The sequence below is a fragment of the Callorhinus ursinus genome, unplaced genomic scaffold, assembly GCF_003265705.2.
Source record: "Callorhinus ursinus isolate GAN/ISIS: 27379988/994484 unplaced genomic scaffold, GSC_fseal_2.0 scaffold58, whole genome shotgun sequence".
NCBI lineage: Eukaryota > Metazoa > Chordata > Mammalia > Carnivora > Otariidae > Callorhinus > Callorhinus ursinus.
The window spans coordinates 6,789,596-6,807,403 of NW_027397120.1; the positions used below are offsets into that span (position 1 = coordinate 6,789,596).

The following is a 17,808-nucleotide window of genomic DNA, read 5'->3' on the forward strand; positions in this document are numbered from 1 at the left end:
AAGGGTAAGATCTCCTTCTTTCTCGTGGCTGAATAATATTCCATATATGTTATATATATTATATAGGTATATTATATATAGGCATATTATATATACATTATATATGTATCTTGGCTGTTGTGAATAATGCTGCAATGAGGGAGTGCAGTATCTCTTCAAGATCCTGATTTTGGGCGCCCGGGTGGCTCAGTCGGTTAAGCGTCTGCCTTCGGCTCAGGTCATGATCTGAGCGTCCTGGGATCGAGCCCTGCATCCGGCTCCCTGCTCAGCAAGAAGCCTGCTTCTCCCTCTCCCTCTGCCTGCCTGCCTGCCTACTTGTGATCTCTCTCTGCGTGTCGAATAAATAAACAAAATCTTAAAAAAAAAAAAATCCTGATTTCATTTCCTTTAGATATATGCCCCGAAGTGAGATTGGTGGATCATATGGCAGTTTTATTTTTTAACTTTTAGAGAAACCTCCATACTGTTTTCTATGGTAGCTGTACTAATTTACATTCCCACTGGTGGTGCACCACGATTCCCTTTCCTCCACATCCTTGCCAACACTTGTTACCTCTTATCTTTTTTATAATAGCCATTCTAACAGGTCTGATGTGTTAGGTCATTGTGGTTTTGATCTGCATTTCCCGGATGATCAGTGATATTGAGCATCTTTTTGTGTACATTTTGGCCCCTCGTACACAGGTTTTCCCAGCTATCTGGAAGTAGAATGTTCCTATGAAAACTTTCACACGCTGAAATTGTGTAGAGAAGCAGCAATTACCATTAACTAACATGGAAAACTTTTTTTTAGCATTCTCAGATCCAAAAAATAACCTCTCTTAGGCTTTTCTGGTACCTAAGGACACATCTTGCTAACAGATGCACAGAATAAATCAAGATGAGGCACAGGTGCTCACAGACTGCTCACAGCTCTGGCGGTATAGATGCTGAGTGTGGTTCCCGGGTAAGGTGCTTGGCGGCGCCACTCTCCCTGCTTGGGGTGCACGGGGCTGCTGTAAGGGCTCACTGCAAAATCACTGATGAATGCTTTTTTTTTTTTTAAGGTTTTATTTTATTTATTTGAGAGAGAGAGAGAGAGAGAGGACGCAGGGGTAGGAGCCGAGGGACTAGCAGACTCCCTGCTGAATACAGAGCCCAACATAGGGCTTGATTTCAAGACCCGAGGTCATGATGAGCTGAAACCAAGAGTTGGAGGCTTAACAGACTGAGTCACCCAGGCACCCAAACTCTATTTTTGATTAGAAAAAAACAGGTACTAATATAGGTCTTTCATAAAAGCCAAGCGGGGTAATGTAAACTTTCGAAAAGCAAGGTATAACTGTGACTTCTTTGGGAAAATGTCTGTTCAGGTTCTCTGCCTATTTTTAATTAGACAATGAGGAGGAGGAGGAGGAGGGTTGCTATTGAGGAGTATGAGTTCCTTATATATTTTGGATATTTACCCCTTATCAGATAGATGGATTGTAAATATTTTCTCTGTGTAGGTTGCCTTTTTATTTTGTTGTTTCTTTTACTGTACAGAAGCTTTTTAGTTTGATGTAGACCCACTTGTTGATTTTGCTTTTGTTACTTGTGTTTTTAGTGTCATATCTAAGAAATCATGGCCAAGACAAATGTCAAGGAGTTTTACCCTATGTTTTTCTTCCAGGGGTTTTAAAATTTCAGATCTTATGTTTAAATTCTTTATCCATTTCAAGTTAACTTTTAATGGAAGAGTTGAACAGATAAATATATATTGATTACAATGTATTAGAATAATAAACATATTAATAAGATGCAGACAGTACCTAGGAGGAAGAAAGTAACTCTGATTTGGGTTGGGGGATGGTAAATAGACAGGCAAAGTTTCTAAGAGACAGTGATGTCCAAACCTTGTTTTCAAGGATAGACAGGTAGGTAGGCAGGAGTGCATTCCGGACTGAGACACGGAGGCAGGAGAGTCTGAGGATGAGAAGACACTCCTAAGAAGACAAGGCCAGAGAAGGGTCCCCGACAGCCTGGGAGGAGGAAGGGCACAGCTAAAGGAACGTCTCCTCCCTTCCTTCTGCCTCGAAAGAGAGAAATGCCCCCAGAATGCAGACTGGAGGATCCCAAAGATAGGCATCTTGCCCCTGGCTTGCCAGCCAGCCCTGTGAGCACAGAAAATGCAAGGACATTTCTTGTATTGTGAGTTGTTTACTTGTTCACACCACCTTCTGTACTTACTGAGTCATTCAGGCCATTCTTGGATGCTACTGGTGTGCACAAACCCCTCCTTTAATCTGGTTGGCTAGCTCAGCTCCTGGGGGTGATCAGGCAGGTCCTCCAGAGGAGGCATGTCATAACAGTGCTTCCTTTTCCCATCAAGAGGTAAAAGTCCAAGTCACCAGGAATACACTTGGTCTAGGAATAATGCTGAGGTGAATGTGAGCTTCTGGTGAGACAAAGCTGCAACTGTCCAGCTGTTTTGCCCCTTTCTGGGACTGGTGGAGCATCCGGAGGTCAGGATTACAATGAATTTTAGTATTTTGATGGGGATTTGAAACTATCAATTTAAAAGATGTTGCTTTGAAGTTGTTTTTTTTCCTAAGTTTTGAACTTGATTTATATAAGCATTTATTTCTTAATGATATTTCAATTATAACCTAATTGATAGAATTAATATTCTTTAGGGGCTAAGACTACTTGAGAAAAAACTGTTAAACAGATTTTTTAAAACATTCCTGGGCTTACATAATTACTCTTAAATTCTTACCAGTCTCTCGGGTAACCTATGTGTGAGTATCCCATGGTAGTGCAAAGATTTTGTCAGAGCTATGATCTGGTGAGCCTTTGGTCTCAAAAATAAGATTACTTGCCTACTTATTTTTCTAAAAGATTTTATTTATTTATCCGAGAGAGAGATCACAAGCAGGGGGGAGGGGTAGAGGAAGAAGCAGGCTCTCTGCTGAGCAGGGAGCCCGATGAGGGACTCAATCCCAGGATCCTGGGATCATGACCTGAGCTGAAGGAAGATGCTTAACCGACTGAGCCACCCAGGCGCTGCTCCTTAATTTTTTTTTGATAAAACGAGATTCTTAAAACATCTCATTTAGGCTAGTAAAAAGCAATGCCATGTTTGTAATCCAGCTAACAGGTGGAAGCACCTGAGTTAAATGAACTTAACCTGAAGCACCCTCCAGAAGAGGCACTTGAGATTTCACCCGTGCACAGCCCTTCCCGTTATAGAGTAAAATGGCTTTCGGTTTTAATGACACCCCATTCTTAAGGAAATAACATTAGATGAGGCATTCAGCCGTTAACAGTGGTGCCATCCATCAGTAAATGCTTGTTCAGGGCACAGGGCTTACTCCGCATCAGGCACTAGGGCCAGAAGGGCATTCAGGCCCTTTTCCACAACGCTACAATCTGGTGGCGAAAACAGATTTTTTTAGTCAACAAAAGAAGTTCAAATTGTGATCATTGCTAGAAAGAGAAAAATGCAAAGGTCTGAAGGGGGGCACCACCTACTTTAGGGCCTAAGGGAAGGAGTCAATGAGCAGGGGACGTTTAAGCTAAGACCAGAGGATATTGAGTCACATCTGTCAGAACAGGAGGGAAAAAGCTGGTGCAAAGATTCACCGTCCGTAAAGGAGCCTGATATGTTTAAGGGACTAAAAGACCCATACACTTGGGGTGCCTGGGCGGCTAAGTTGGTTAGGCATCTGCCTTCAGCTCAGCTCATGATCTCGGGGTCCTGGGATGGAGCCCCATGTTGGGCTCTGTGCTCAGCGGGGAGCCTGCCTCTCCCTCTGCCTCTGCTCCTCCTCCCCACTTGTGCTCTCGCTCTCTCAAATAAATAAAAAAAAAACTTTCAAAAAAAAAAAAGACCCATACACTTGAAGCATAATTATCCAAGATCACACAACTGATAAATTTGAAGAGGCAACTAGATCATTATAAGAACTCTGGAGGGCTTTTGGCAGAGGAGTAACATGATGTAATAAGTTATTTTGAAGAGGTCACTCTGGCTTCCAGGTGGAGCACAGACGAGGCAGGGGAGAGGAACTGCAGAAGTCGGTAGAGCCTCCAATCAGGGCTTAAGCAAGAGGGTGGCTTGGAGTCCCAGTGATGACAGTAGGAAGAGGAAGGTGCACATTCAGGGTGTCTTTTGAAGGTGGAGTAAACAGGCATGCTGGTGGGTGGGGTGGTGCAAGGGAGGGGGAGTGGAGGAGAGGAGGGAAGGAGGACTCTTCGACTTCCAGCTGGAATAACTGGGGAGATGATGTAATCCTATCAAAGATGGGAAAACTAGTAGAAAAACAGGTTTGGAGAAAGGCTTCAGCCCTTTAAGTGAATGCCTCATTCTCTTAGTCATTGGAATAACTTAGATCCCCATTTGGCATTTCTTTTTTTTTTTTTTAATTTATTTATTTGACAGAGCAAGAGAGCACAAGCTGGGGGAACAGTAGAGGGTGAGGGAGAAGCAGGCTCCCCGCCAAGCAGAGAGCCCGATGCGGGGCTCGAGCCCAGGACCCTGGGATCATAACCTAAGCTGAAGGCAGACGCTTAACCATCTGAGCCACCCAGGCGCCCCTTGGCATTTCTTTCTAGGGGCAGGTGTGTAGCAGTCAACTGCGGCCTGGCCTAACCTAGACCTAGATTTTTTTATAGAGAGGGTAGGCAGCAATAGGGTTCTAAGTGGGAGGTGGAGGTTTATCTTGATGTTGCATTTGATAAACATACAGTTTTTATACCCAGATTGTGTGTTTGCTTAGGGTGATTTGGTGGGCTAGGAAAGATCATGAGAGAGAGAGGGTAAAGACCCCCAAAGCTACCCCTTGGCATTGTCATTCACTAAGAAATTAGGGAAGAGACAGTACTGTTGAACTTAAATATTTTCTAAAAACAAAACCAAAACAAACAAAAAAGAACTTGATGTATATTTTCCATGTTATTTCATACATGGGTTAGCTTTCCAATAGTCTAGTTGGTTTATGAAGAAAATAATTAAAGCTGTACATGTGTAAGCCGAGAGCCAAAACCACTCTGAACAGCCCAAGGTTGCGAACTTACTTAATTTGCCCTTTCCCTGAGGAGTCATTTCTTGGCTCATTGATTTATTATTATTCTGTAAGATAGTGGTAGCCCCTGTCCTCTGCCTATAGCCAGAGTATGATCCCACTGTGAGGTCTGAGGAGTTTATGTTTATTGGATTTTAATGACTCCATTAATAAAGGTCATTCCTAAAAGTAATAGAAACCTAAGTGTGTGGAAACAGAATGGATAACACTGATTCTAGCGGTTCTTTGGTGTTTTCCTTGGGTATATGTCTAATCCTTAAAGCAATTAAGAAGGATCCTTCCTTTCAATCAATTCACTGATGCTATGTGCAGCTACAGTTGTAAAATGTTCTTTGAAACCCGTCACTAACAAAAGGTACCGTGTAAACACCAGGCTTAAAATGTGTTAGATAATATTGGCATCACAATATATCATTAATATAATAATGATAACAGTAGTTATATAGGTAATTATAATACTTTTTCATACCATATCTATAGTGCTCTCCAATATTTTTGACAGAATGAAATAACGTGAGTTTCAGGTAAAATCTGAATTTTGAAGGTTGGATATGAATTTTGAAGTTAAAAGGGACCTTAAAAATCACAGTGAATGATTTAGTAAATATTTACCAAAAATGGTGCTTATTAGACTGTGAAAGAATTTCCTGGGGCACCTGGCTGGCTTAGTCAGTAGACCATGAGACTCTTGATCTTGGGGTTGTGAGTTTGAGCCCCACATTGGATGTAGAGATTACTTAAAAATAAAATCTTAAAAAAAAAGGAATTTCCTAAGATAACTGGTGATTGTTTGGATTACCTGAAATTATATTGATAAAAGCATTTAAGAATATGTGGAGAGGAATAAATGTACAGTTGTCCCCTAGGCATGGATTAACAAAAATTTTCCACCTCAAAACCCAATGTGATGGGATATAAACAAATAATTCATACACATAATACTTTTTTTTTTTTTTTAAGAGAGGGAGTGGGGAGGGGAGGAGCAGAGGGAGAGAGAATCTTAAGCAGACTCCATGCCCAGTGTGGAGCCCCCTGTGGGGCTCAATCTCACAACCCTGAGATGATGAACTGAGCCAAAAATCGAGTTGGATGCTTAACTGACTGAGCCACGCTGATGCCCCATAATACATTTCCTACGTAGTTTTATAAAGCCTTCACGATCTGGCTGTTGTTGACTTTTCCAGACTTATCTTTTTTCTATCCCTCTCTACCCCCAAGTCTTCTTAGCTCCAACTTTACTAATCTTCCTACTCTGGGTCTCAAACCCACTGCTCTTCAGGTCTCAGGGCCTATGTGCCAGGGGTTTCCTCTGCCTGGAGCCCCTTTCCCTTATCTTTGCTGGGTCATTCTGCAGGCCTCCCATTACTTCCTCCCGGAAGCCTTCTGTCCATCTCCTCTCTCTCAATCTCAGACCTGAGGGAGGTGCAGGTTGTACTTGGGCAAGTCCCTGCAGGGTTTTCCTGGGATGGCCCAAACTAACACTATCCTATTCATTGTGCCACCCCCATCTCTACAGCAGTGTCTGGAACACAATATATACTATGAATGAGTGAGTGGATAAAGACAGTGAGCACTGAATTCGTTGAAATTTATACTTAACACATTTAAACAATAACAAATCTGAAGGAATAAAGTTGCTGTTTCTAAAAGGTACATGTCACTTCATTCCTCCATTAACAGAGAACATGCACAGCCCGGCATCAGTTTGACACAAAAGTTTTTAGTATTGTCGTATGTTCAGTTTCTTTCAACAAGTTAGATAAGACGTAAAATCCGGAGAGTTATACATGCAAATGGCAGGATAGTGTATAAATTCAATTCAAGAAACTGTAACTCTCAACTTATAAGTTTTTCATCAGCAAATGAGTTAAAAGAAAGTAAAAAAACCTTTAAAGCCTTCTTGCCCCAAACTAACGACCTTTTAAAATGCCAGCATTTTCCCCAGAGAATGGATTTGATCTGAGTACTTCCATTTCTCAGATTGTCCAAGAAAAGCCGACTTGGTTTTGAGAATCAAACTGCATACTTCTATAAAAGCTTAAGGTCTTCCAAATCTCCATAGAAAACACTGTTCTCACTTTAAGAAAAAAGGAGCAATAAGACCTTAGCATGGAAAAGGACAGGGTAATACAGCCCTAGAGAGGTTTGGGAGCCAGGGAACCCAGTGAAGTTAGAGCTCGTATTTGATCTCTTAACTCCAGACTGCCCACGTTTTGCCAAACAATGTGGGAAACAGGAAAATGATTTTTTTTTTTTTTTTGGAGAGTCCTAGCTCGTACAGCCTTTAGCAATCAATCAAATACGCTTGAACAAAGCTCAGTTTTTTTTCTCTCTTTTAAATCACAGACTATGGAGTGCGGGGTGGACGGGTTCGCTCTCATAAATGCAGCTCAACCGAACGCAAGACCCAGCCTCGTAGCTTGTTCAATTGCGGACGTTTTAGAAGCAGGACGGCGCTTTACAATGAATGAACCAAACTAAAATGACAACAGTGAGAGTGATAGTAATAATACACGGATTTGCTTGGGGTAATTTCAGGAAAGAACACAGCGGGGGCGCTGCCTCCTCCTGTCCACGCTCCCGCGCTCTCGCGTCCCTCCGGCTCCCAGCGGACTCCCTTGGTGCTCGTGACCCAACCGGACACACACAGCAGGTTTAGGCCCCTCTCCTCCCTCCAGGAGAGAAAAGAGCGAGGGGGAGTACCGTGTTTCCGTGTCGTAAGCGTTTAAAGCCTGCGACCGCGCGCGGGGCGCCCGCCCTCGTTCCCCGGAGGCCCCGGCCCGGCCCGCCCCGGCCCCCTTACTCTGGGGCTCCATGGTCAGCTGCTCCCGGGCCCCCAAGGGCCGAGCCCGCGGCGCCGCCGCCGCCCCGCCTAACGCCTCTCGTCCGCGGCAGGCGTCGCTCGGGTTGCCTTGACAACCCGGCGGGCGGGGAGGAGGGGCCAGAGGGACGGCGAGAGGGAGGGTCCAAAAGCCGCGAAGAAACGCGGGCCAGCGTGAGGCCCCGCGCGTCGCCGGGGACGCCGAGCGAGGGTGGCGGCCCGGTGGTCCGCTGAAGACTCTGCCCCTGAGGCCCGGTTGGGCGGTCGCGCCCTCCCCGGCAGCCTTCGAGCCCCCGGGCGGGGCCTGTGCCCGGGCCTTCGGGGCGGGGGACTGTGGCCACCCCCCCCCCCGCCGTCGCCATCCCGAGGCGTCCGTCGGTCCGTCAGTCCGTGCGTCCGGCGGGGAAGGGCGACCGGGGCCGGGCCGCCCTCCGCGGGCTCGGGAGCCGCCACTGCAGGTAAAGGCCGGCCGGGCGGCGGGAGGGGCGGGTGGGCCGCCGCGGCGCACCTGTTGCGGCCGCCCGGGCTCGGCGCGCCCCCGCCGCCTCGGGGGGGCCCCCCGCTGTCCGCGGGTTCGCCCCGAACCACCCCGCCCCGACTCCCGAAACGGCCGGGGCGGAGGCCGCCTGCCCGCCACTACCTCCCGGAGCCCGCGTGTCAGCGGCAGGAGCGACCCTTTGCGCCCCAGCCCTCCCAGCAGGACGATCCCTCGGCAGCCGGGGCGTCGGCCGGGCCCGGGGAGGGTGGTCGCTCCTGCCGCATTTATGGGAAGCATAAAACAAATAGGAGCCTCTTCTGTCGCCGGCGGCAGGGGGCCAAATGTGCCTGCTGAATCCTGGAAGCCGGGAGAATTCCGTTGCCCCACATTGCACTGTCATCCCGAGTATCACATTTCAGGCAGAGGGCCTGGGTTGGATCTTTCCGGTTGGATTGGGGGGTTGTTTTGTGTGTTTGTTTTGTTTATTTCCATCCTCCGCGTTTTCGGTGGAGCTGTGGAGTCAGCCCACATATTTTGTAGCAAAACTTTGTGGGGCTTTTAAACGAATGTAACATTATCCCACACGACAGTATCATCATAACTGGCTTTTGAAATACAGGTGCGGGTTGTGCTTTAAGGAAGCTTTGAGGATCACAGGAGGTTGTGCCTGGTAGGTTGTAAAAAGGCAGACCGCCGGAAGAGAGTCCTAGATGAACAAAAACGAGCCTTAAGGAGGAAAGAAAAATGGAGGAGCGAGAAGGAAAGAGCAGGCGGGTGGAAACTGCATGATTGATTGAGCACTCGTGTCTGCAGATTGTGGCCCCTCTATCTGTTCCTCCCGCTGCTCTAGACAGCACTTGGGGGAAATGAAGAGAAGAGCCCTTTTTGGGTCACGTAAGCGATTACTCCTACGTTGCCACTAGAGAGATTTCCACTCCGTAGATGACAAGGACACTGAGGAAAATTACTTTCCTCTTAGAGAATCGTTCAGAGGTTAATTGAACTCGAGAAGCATACATTCTCTGATGGAAACGGACATTTATTATGTTCCAGCAAACTGGGCTTCCCCTCTCAGACTGTCTAGAGCCGAATTTCAGATTAGTTGTCAAAGCAAGAAGGTTTATGTGTGGCTATTGACAGGCACTGTGATATATCCTGAACCCGTAATTCATAAGCTAAAATGTTGAAGTAATAAATTCAGGTTGGGGACTAAACACTTCGTGGCACCTTAATTACCTGTTCCTGAAACTTAGAGACGGGGGATGCATTTTTAGACAAACAGCATCTAAGATCAACAGCACTTCTATAGAACAGTGTTTTCCAACTCGAGTTTTCGTATCATTAGCAAGATCGTGAATTGGTCTTTTCATCCAAGAAACGTAGTGGTGCTCATTAGTAATACCATAAAGTGACAAGTTAGTGATAAAAACCTGGTCTTTATTAACACATAAAAGAGGTAGGGTTTTATTTTCTCAAACAGTAAAGGATTCAGTATTTGTATTTAAAAAGAACAACAAAACATTGTCGATCTCCACACTGAAATAACAAGGACTCGAGAATTTGGTTGTTGCATGCATATTTGAAAGTTGGAAAAGTGGAGGTAGATGTTGGTACTTTAAACTTAGCAGTGTAGAAGAATGATTTTATCAGTAGCCATGAACTTGACATTGAGGAAGTCTTGCATTGAAATATTTCAGGTAATAGGTAACTGGGGACTGTGAAAAGCAACATTTGATTTTCGGGGATAGCGAGTTTATGGAAGAAATGACTGAGGGGTGGAAGTGGGGAAGGGAAAGGTACTAAAATGTTTAAGGACAACATTCAGTTTCTCTTTCTCCCTCCAGCAGCTGGTACAGTGTACTTGCACTTGTCTGTTGAGTGAGAAGAGCGTTAGAGAAAGTGCTTTAGATAAAGGGATATGCTTTCTTTTTTTTTTTTTTTTAAGATTTTGTTTATTTTTGAGAGAGAGTGAGAAACAGCATGAGAGCGGAGAGGGTCAGAGGGAGAAGCAGGCTCCCCCCTGAGCTGGGAGCCCGATGTGGGACTCGATCCCAGGACTCTGGGATCATGACCTGAGCTGAATGAAGGCAGTCGCTTAACCAGCTGAGCCACCCAGGCCCCCCAGAGGGATAAGCTTTCTTATTGGAGGAGCTATCCTGAGGTCAGAAAGTTGCTAATGGCATAGGGGTTGAGATGAATGGCAAACGTATTGGTTGCTTCTTTGGGGGATTTCCTACCATGTGTGTGTTTTTTTTCTTTTCATTGGCATGTTCAGGATGTCACTGATGGTCAGGTAAAAAACAAAGTCCTGATGATTTTTTAAAAAATCTCCAAGCTCATCAAATTAGATAGAATAATTACATTATTTACTTTGCTGGTGCTTAATGAAAGTAGCAAACCAAAGCACTATCACCAGGGAATAAGGTAGCAATGGAGGGACCGACATAGCCTTTCTTTTTCTTACTTAAATCTCTTAGCCACATCAGAATTCAAAGTAAAAATAATTGTGGTAGAAAGTTAACATTATTTAATGTAAGTAGGATGATTTAAAAAAAAAAAGAAAAAGAAAGAAAAGCAAATGACTGTGTTGTTTCCTAGCCTTACTATCCTACTGATAGGGTGTTTATGGAAGTCAGGGGAAGTTTTTGTTTTTGTTTCCTGGATTTTTGTTTACTTTTTGTTTTGCCAGAGTGAGGGTACTTTTTTCTCTTTTTCTCCACTACTTTCTGAAACTTATAAGGAGTTGAGTCAAGGTAGAAAACGAGTTTCCATTTTTGCCTCGTTTCCTCTTTGTCCTCCAGATTTGTAATGGTCTGCGCTCGAAATTGTTGGACTCCAGGAATGTTCTTTCAGCGTTTTACTCATTCTTAGTATAATTGGGCTGCAGGACCGTGCTGCTGCCCCCGCATCTGGAAAGTCTTCCAGGATTAGATTAATGCCCACAAAATAAATGCGCCTCTCTCTCCTACTGGGGACACTACCCAGTTTGGCACCTAGCCCTGTACTCTACTTTCTTGTAGAGTTTTCTCCCACTTTATGTGCATGGGTCTGTGCCTCTGATTAGATTAAATATTTTTTTTTAAGATTTTATTTATTTATTTATTTGAGACAGAGAGAATGAGAGAGAGAGAGAGTACATGAGAGGGGGGAGGGTCAGAGGGAGAAGCAGGCTCCCTTACTGAGCAGGGAGCCCGATGTGGGACTCGATCCCGGGACTCCAGGATCATGACCTGAGCCGAAGGCAGTCGCTTAACCGACTGAGCCACCCAGGCGCCCTAGATTAAATATTTTAGGAACTAAGTCCAGTACTCCTTTTAGCTCTTAGTGGGTTTTCAGTGTATACCTGATAATTTAAATAGGATAATAATAGAGGACAGGCTTTTAGTCAAGGATGATTGCATTAATTTCTAGCTATGCCACTTTGGAAAGCCAGGAGCTATTCCTTATTGGTAACTGGGAATGACAAGATCTGCAATGATTGTCTAACAGTCGAGTTGTGAAAATCAAAATCAATGAAATGTGATTATAGATAGGAGTGAAAATATCTTGTATATTGTAAAGTAAATGTAGGTGGTTGTTATTGCAGGCATACAGCAAACACATATTGAGCATCCATAATGTGTCAGGTACTTCTTGGAGGTTGGTCTTCATAAGGGAATAGGAAATGACCAGATGGATTGTGTGTGAGGGCTTCCTGGGCAAAGGCACAGAGGCACGAGAGAACAGCTCTTAAGAAGGAGTCCATTGTGGCTGGAGCAGAGGGAACTTAATAGAAGAGCATAGAAGGAAGTGAAGCTGGGAGGCAGATATGCATTAAATCAGAAAGAACCAAAGGAGTGAGATTTGTATCTTGAAGGTAATGAGAAGGATTTGGGTCAGTGACGTGATCGGTTCTCCATTTGAAAGGGGTCGCTGGCAGCGTGTGAATGACGGATTGGTGGAGAGCCAAAACTTGAGGCAGAAAAACCAAGCTGGAGATTTTGTAGTAATTCCATGAAGAAATGATAAAATAAGTGTGGTGGTTGGGAGGGTGGGGAACAGGGAGGAGGGGCCTCTGAGAGGGTCCAAGTGGCAGGTCTTGGTGTTGTAGGGGGTGAAGAAGAGGGAAAAGCCAAGGATGACCACCCAGGTGATGGGGGAATTGTTCTGTTAGTTATCGAAATCCAGAACACAAGAGAAGGAAAGAAGTCTTTTTCTTTTTAGGGAGTGTGAGAAATGCATCCATGATGAGTTCAGTTCATTTGAAATGCCTGTTGTCTAAATTGAGATTTCCCTTAAGTAGGAGTCAGACATGTGGGTCAGGAACTAAAGAAAGAAGCCTGAGTCTTTCAGAAATTGAAGTTAAAATATGAATAGTTTTCTCCAGGGAGATTATGTGGAATGAGAAGAGAGTCAAGGCTAGGACCATGGGGTGCACAGCTATTTGACATGAGGAGGTGGGTGTGGTGGAAGAACCCAAGGCGACTGAGGAGGAGTGGCTGAAAAGGTCAGCTCAAAATCTGGAAAGATTAATGAAGCAGAAGCCCTGCTCTGGAGGGCCTTGTGCCCTTGTGCATTGGCATTCTCTGAAATTGTATTTTCTTCCACTTGCCATAGAATGCACAACATACTTTATCAATCTGTTACTGTTTTATTAAAGTTACTGCAAAATGACTACCCATGACTTTCTTAACAAGAAAGAAAATTTCCTGATATTTGTGGTTTTTCACCATCTCCATTTGGAACAATAATTCAAGTAAAATGTAGCTTCGGGAGTTATGATGATGCCTCATACAAATGCTGTCTTTACAAAAAGGTGGGCGAAAGTTCACTTTATAAATGTGGGAGGTAAAATAACTATTATCTTCCTAGGAAGACTGACAATAACCTTTTCTTTGAATTTCAGCTTTTGCTGGATCTCAACAATTTGCCAAGGTAATATTTTAGCAAACTTTTTTAACTTTGCTCTTACTCAAATACTAGTTTTTAGAATATTCTTCAGTAAAACAGAACAAGACAATATTGAAAAGCACTGAATGGCCCAGTCATTTGAAAGTCTAATAAAACCCTTGATTTACAAATGGGTATGTGAGGAGTGATAGGTTATTATGATACATAAGTATTGGTTGAGCTTGGGAGATCTTCCTGTATATAAGTCTACAGAAATTTAAATTACCAGTGGAATGTAGGATTCTTAAATTAATTGTGCAAGATTGGTTATTCCAGATGTATTTGGTATGAACCGATACTGAGTTAAAGGTGAATCATTTTTTAAATTTGAGTGTTTTTAAAAAGCCAACTTTTGCTTTACTTATATAATTTGCTTACTTAAAATCAAAAGTCCACTTGTTAAAAGGCTGGAGATAAGATTTTTTTAAAATAAATTCTGAACTTTTTTCTTGTTCAAGAAAGATTTTAAGTAGATACTAGAAACCAAATAGGTTGTGCTTTGGGGAGCTCTGAGCCAATTAAAAGCAAACTACGGGGTAACCTTCTAAAAGTCCTAGTAATGATAAGCCTATTGTTTCAGTTAGAGTATCACAGGCCTGGGAGATAAAGTTTACCTATTAAATATTTGGCTGTAAGGCCATGTGGGTGATTACAGCCATGTTTTTCAGAAATTCTCAAATGTCTTTCTTTTCATAAGAGAGCTACACTTGTTCTGCTTTATGGTATTTCTTCCAGACCACCCCTGCCTGACATGTCCCATAGCATCAAGTATTCCTTCAACCCACGGTGTTTCATCATGAGCCCGTGTTCTTTGATGCAGCCAGGAAGAGGTATGGTACAGTGTAGTTAGGCATACACTGTACACTTAACTGGGGTTAAGCTGAGATCAGGCTGCTTGACTTCAAGCACCAGCTCTCCCACAGATGAGCTATTAGAAGCTGGGTAAATTAACTAAACCTCCGAAGGCTTAAATTTCCTCATTTGAAAAAGGGAAATAAAGTAAACCCTCACGGGGTCTTTAAGAGTTTAAATGAAATAATCCATACAAAGTGTTTAAGTACGTAGAGCATCTGGCACCCAATAAGCACACTCTATAAAGACTAATTGGTGGAATTATCATCATTACCATTATTGTTATCAGTTCAACTTTAGTAGCAGTAGAGAGCTATGCTTCTCGAAGTGTGATCTGCATACCAGTTCCAGTCCACAGACTGTTACTGGTTGGCAGTGCGATAAGGAGCTTGTGCCAGAATGTGGACTGTGGCACTAATCATACTGTTGCATTGAGCTGACATTTTTAATAGCAAGACTTCTTCAATGAAGGAAGCAATGAGTTGATTTACATTCAGTGCAAGCTCTTTATGTTGCCACAAATAAGCATTTTGAATGGAATTGGCATGGAATGTTGGATCGGTGATCCTGTTCTCTAAAAAATAATAGCCCTTTATCCTGAAGACAGTTATTATTCACTTGTAATGCCTCATTAACCTTCTCTGTTCTAAACATTATAATTATGGGTTACAGGGATATTGTTTATTAGTTGAGCAAATATTTATTGATCACATGGTCTGTGCAGAACCCTATATCTTATTTTGTAGAAGTTGTAAAGATGGCTCAGAAATGGATCTTGACTTCATGACGTCTGTGGTGAACCTAGAGCAAGAGGACAAAGTGAAAATCTGAACAAATGTGTTGCGTACGTGTAGCGAGTGTTTGCATTAGTCCTATAGTGTGGTTCCAAAGGCTACACGTAGACAGATGTCTCCTTTTGCTAAGCTGTTCCCATAAATGGCCAGAATTAATACTTTTTATTTTTCAGGACAGTACACTATCATAATAGAGATCAGAGTTCACTTTATGGAGGGTAGTGTTTCTCCTAGGAGATTGAAAAATCTGCAACACTAGGGAATAACTGAGTTTGGGGACACAAATGACAAAACTACAACTTTTTAAGATTAGTATTTACAGAAGACTCATCCTTAGGTTTTGGTTTTTTTTTTTAGATTACTGATTCTGTTTGAACCTGTATATAAATATTTAATAATAAATAATTTGCTGTGCAGAATATGAGGAGACCTTAAATAGATACCAAAATAGTTATAAAGTTTCAATACAAATTAGCACTTATTCTTCAAGAAAAAATTCATTGGCCAAATAGTGTGTCAACACAGATTTGGGAGTCCTATAAAAAGAATAATTTTTTTAAAAGGCAAGATATGTGTGTGCATGTTTCCTTTTCCCCCAGAACCCTTTCCCTAAAGAGTGGAGATGAAAAGGGATTGGCTGTGAATTGGATCATAGAACAGACTATTTTTATAGACCTATCAGAAAATGATTTAAAATGCTCAAGAAATGTTATTTAGTTTTTATAAATCTTAAGAATTTTTGTACATGAAAATGATCTTTTGCCGGGCTTGCTAAGCCAGCTCATAACCCCACTATGTGCTTCATCCTGCCATTTGCCTTAAAATGTTACCAGCTCTCCTAGAACTTGTTTCACTAATGACTTTAAGAACATTCTAATTCTTAGTATTAAAGAGTACTACAACATATCAAATCTAAGAGGAGAATTGTAAAAAGAAGCAAAAGAGTAAAAAATAAGAATTTTGATCAAGAAATGACTGGGCAAGTTAGACCCATGGCACTTAAAATAAAACACAGTCTCTTTAGCATACCTTTGGTGATCTGGCCCTGTCTGCTCTGTGAGCTCATCTGTACCAGAACCTTTCTCTCTCCTTTTATGTACCAGCCACACATCACATCTTCCTTCTTCTAGTTTCTTGACCATGAGAGTAAGACCGCATGTCGCAGACGATCTCCATCCCCACCCCTGCTCTGCCTCGGTGAATAGTAAGCTCCGTGAGGACAGGACCCAGACCTGGCTGTTCTCTCTGTGACACAGGCCTGTTCGCAAGGTGGACACTTAGTGGGCGCTCAGGTCCTGGCTGAGTGAGTAAACAGAAGACCAGAAGTGTAGGCATGGAAGATGAGAAAACCTGAGTATAGAGAAAACCTATTAGATCATGAATAATATCTATCATAAAACAGACAGATGTTAGTCTTAAAAGTGGAAAATCCCTAAAGAACAGAAAGTGATTCAGTCATTAGCTCCTCAGCCTCTAATTGCTAATTAAGTACCCACGATATTTGGGCTCAGTCTGTGGCAATTACCAAGAGGGTATTGCTCCAATAACAGTCTAAGCAGAGAGACCAAAAACACAGGGAAAGGATAATAAGGTAGTACAGATAATTGGGCAGTTGCCTGGTATGTAAGGACGTTGCTTTGTCCATATCGGTTATGGAAGGTCGGAGGCCTGGGGCAAGCGTGGCCTGCGCCTCCGACAGATCTCAGTGCGGCTCTGGTGGTTTCTGCACCATGACTCTTCTGAAAGAAGAAAACAGCTTTAATGTTGAGAAAAGCGTGAACTGTGGTTTGGGTGTCTGATTGAAGGACAAACCAAGAACCTATACAAATATTTCAGTTTTGGAATCTGGGATTTCCCCAGAAGTTAAGGCCAGAGCCTTTAGGAATAGCAGGAGTCTGTCCTATCGTTAATGAAAGGGGACACAAAGTCACAGAAGTCCTGAAGCATAGTGACAGCAGGCCATCACCAGCATCTCGGCATGAAGTGAAGGACTAGGGAAAGGGGAGGAACTGAATCCTGAGGAGTTTGAAAGGACATTGTCACTGACGCAGTGTTAGGCAAACTTGCAGAAGTTGAGTAAAAATATCTCTGAAGTGCCAACATCATTCACTCAACAAGTATTTATTAAAGGCTTAGTATGTGCCAGGCTCTGTTGTGGACAGCAGTGAGCAAAAGAGACACAAATCCCTGCCTCGTGGTGTTCCCCTTCTGGTGGAGGGCACCAACCAGAAGCAAGATCAAGAGGTAAAATATATACTTTGTTGGCCTGTGGTGAGCGTCAAGGGGAAAGACCAAAGCAGGAAAAGAGTAGGAAGTGGGTCTGGGTTGTGGGGCATGTGGGTCAAAGTGTAGACAGGGTGGCCAGTAAGCCCTCACCATGCTGACATTTAATAAAAACCGTTAACGAGGAAAGGGAGCTAGCCGTTGGGATGCCCGAGGCAAGGACATTTCAGACAGAGGAGCAGGCTCAAAGTCCCGAGGCCAGCCTGTGCCGGGGTGTCTGGAACGTCCAGGGGGCCACGTGGCTAGAAGCGTGAGGAGCGAGGGAGTGGCTGGCAATGAGGCCAGAGCCGTTGCCCAGTCCAGAGCCTCCAAGCTTGTTGATCCTGTTAAGTGTTTGGGGTTTTCCTTGGAGTAAGATGAGGTGGGAAGCCAGTAGAGACTTGTGAGCAGAGGAAACATGAGCTGACTTTAACAGGGTCACTGCAACTGGGTTGCGAAGGGCTAAGAGTGAAATCAAGCCAGTCAGGAGGCTGCCACAGTGATCCCGAGGAACAGCTGCTCCCAGTGGTGCTCCACGTATTTTGAAAGTAGAACTGACATGATCAGGTTGTTTTCTGTTGCTCCTGTAACAAATCACTGCAAAGCGAGTGGTTATTTATTCTCTTA

At 43.6% G+C, this 17,808-nt stretch overlaps 2 protein-coding genes and 1 long non-coding RNA gene across 6 annotated transcripts in view; 2 read left to right on the top strand and 1 right to left on the bottom strand.

Annotated features, from left to right (window-relative positions):
• The window catches only part of FANK1 (fibronectin type III and ankyrin repeat domains 1), a 99,063-nt gene extending 90,795 nt beyond the window's left edge, over window positions 1-8,268 (bottom strand). Inside the window, exon 1 of one of the 2 annotated variants that reach the window (XM_073884679.1) lies at window positions 7,849-8,268. In XM_073884679.1, the coding sequence (XP_073740780.1) occupies window positions 7,849-8,228 (380 nt within the window). In that variant the 5' untranslated portion in view covers window positions 8,229-8,268. The remainder of the gene's footprint in view (window positions 1-7,848) is intronic. The other variant, XM_025880047.2, reaches the window with a different exon arrangement.
• Window positions 2,354-7,559, top strand: LOC112830362 (uncharacterized). The gene is made up of 2 exons (XR_012375864.1): window positions 2,354-2,483; window positions 7,392-7,559. It is a non-coding gene; the product is annotated as an uncharacterized lncRNA (long non-coding RNA).
• Window positions 8,128-17,808, top strand: part of DHX32 (DEAH-box helicase 32 (putative)) — a 50,760-nt gene continuing 41,079 nt past the window's right edge. For 2 of the 3 annotated variants that reach the window (XM_073884676.1, XM_025880010.2), the window contains exons 1-2: window positions 8,128-8,324; window positions 13,230-13,258. The gene's annotated coding sequence lies outside the window, so the exon portion shown is untranslated. The remainder of the gene's footprint in view (window positions 8,325-13,229; window positions 13,259-17,808) is intronic. The other variant, XM_073884677.1, reaches the window with a different exon arrangement.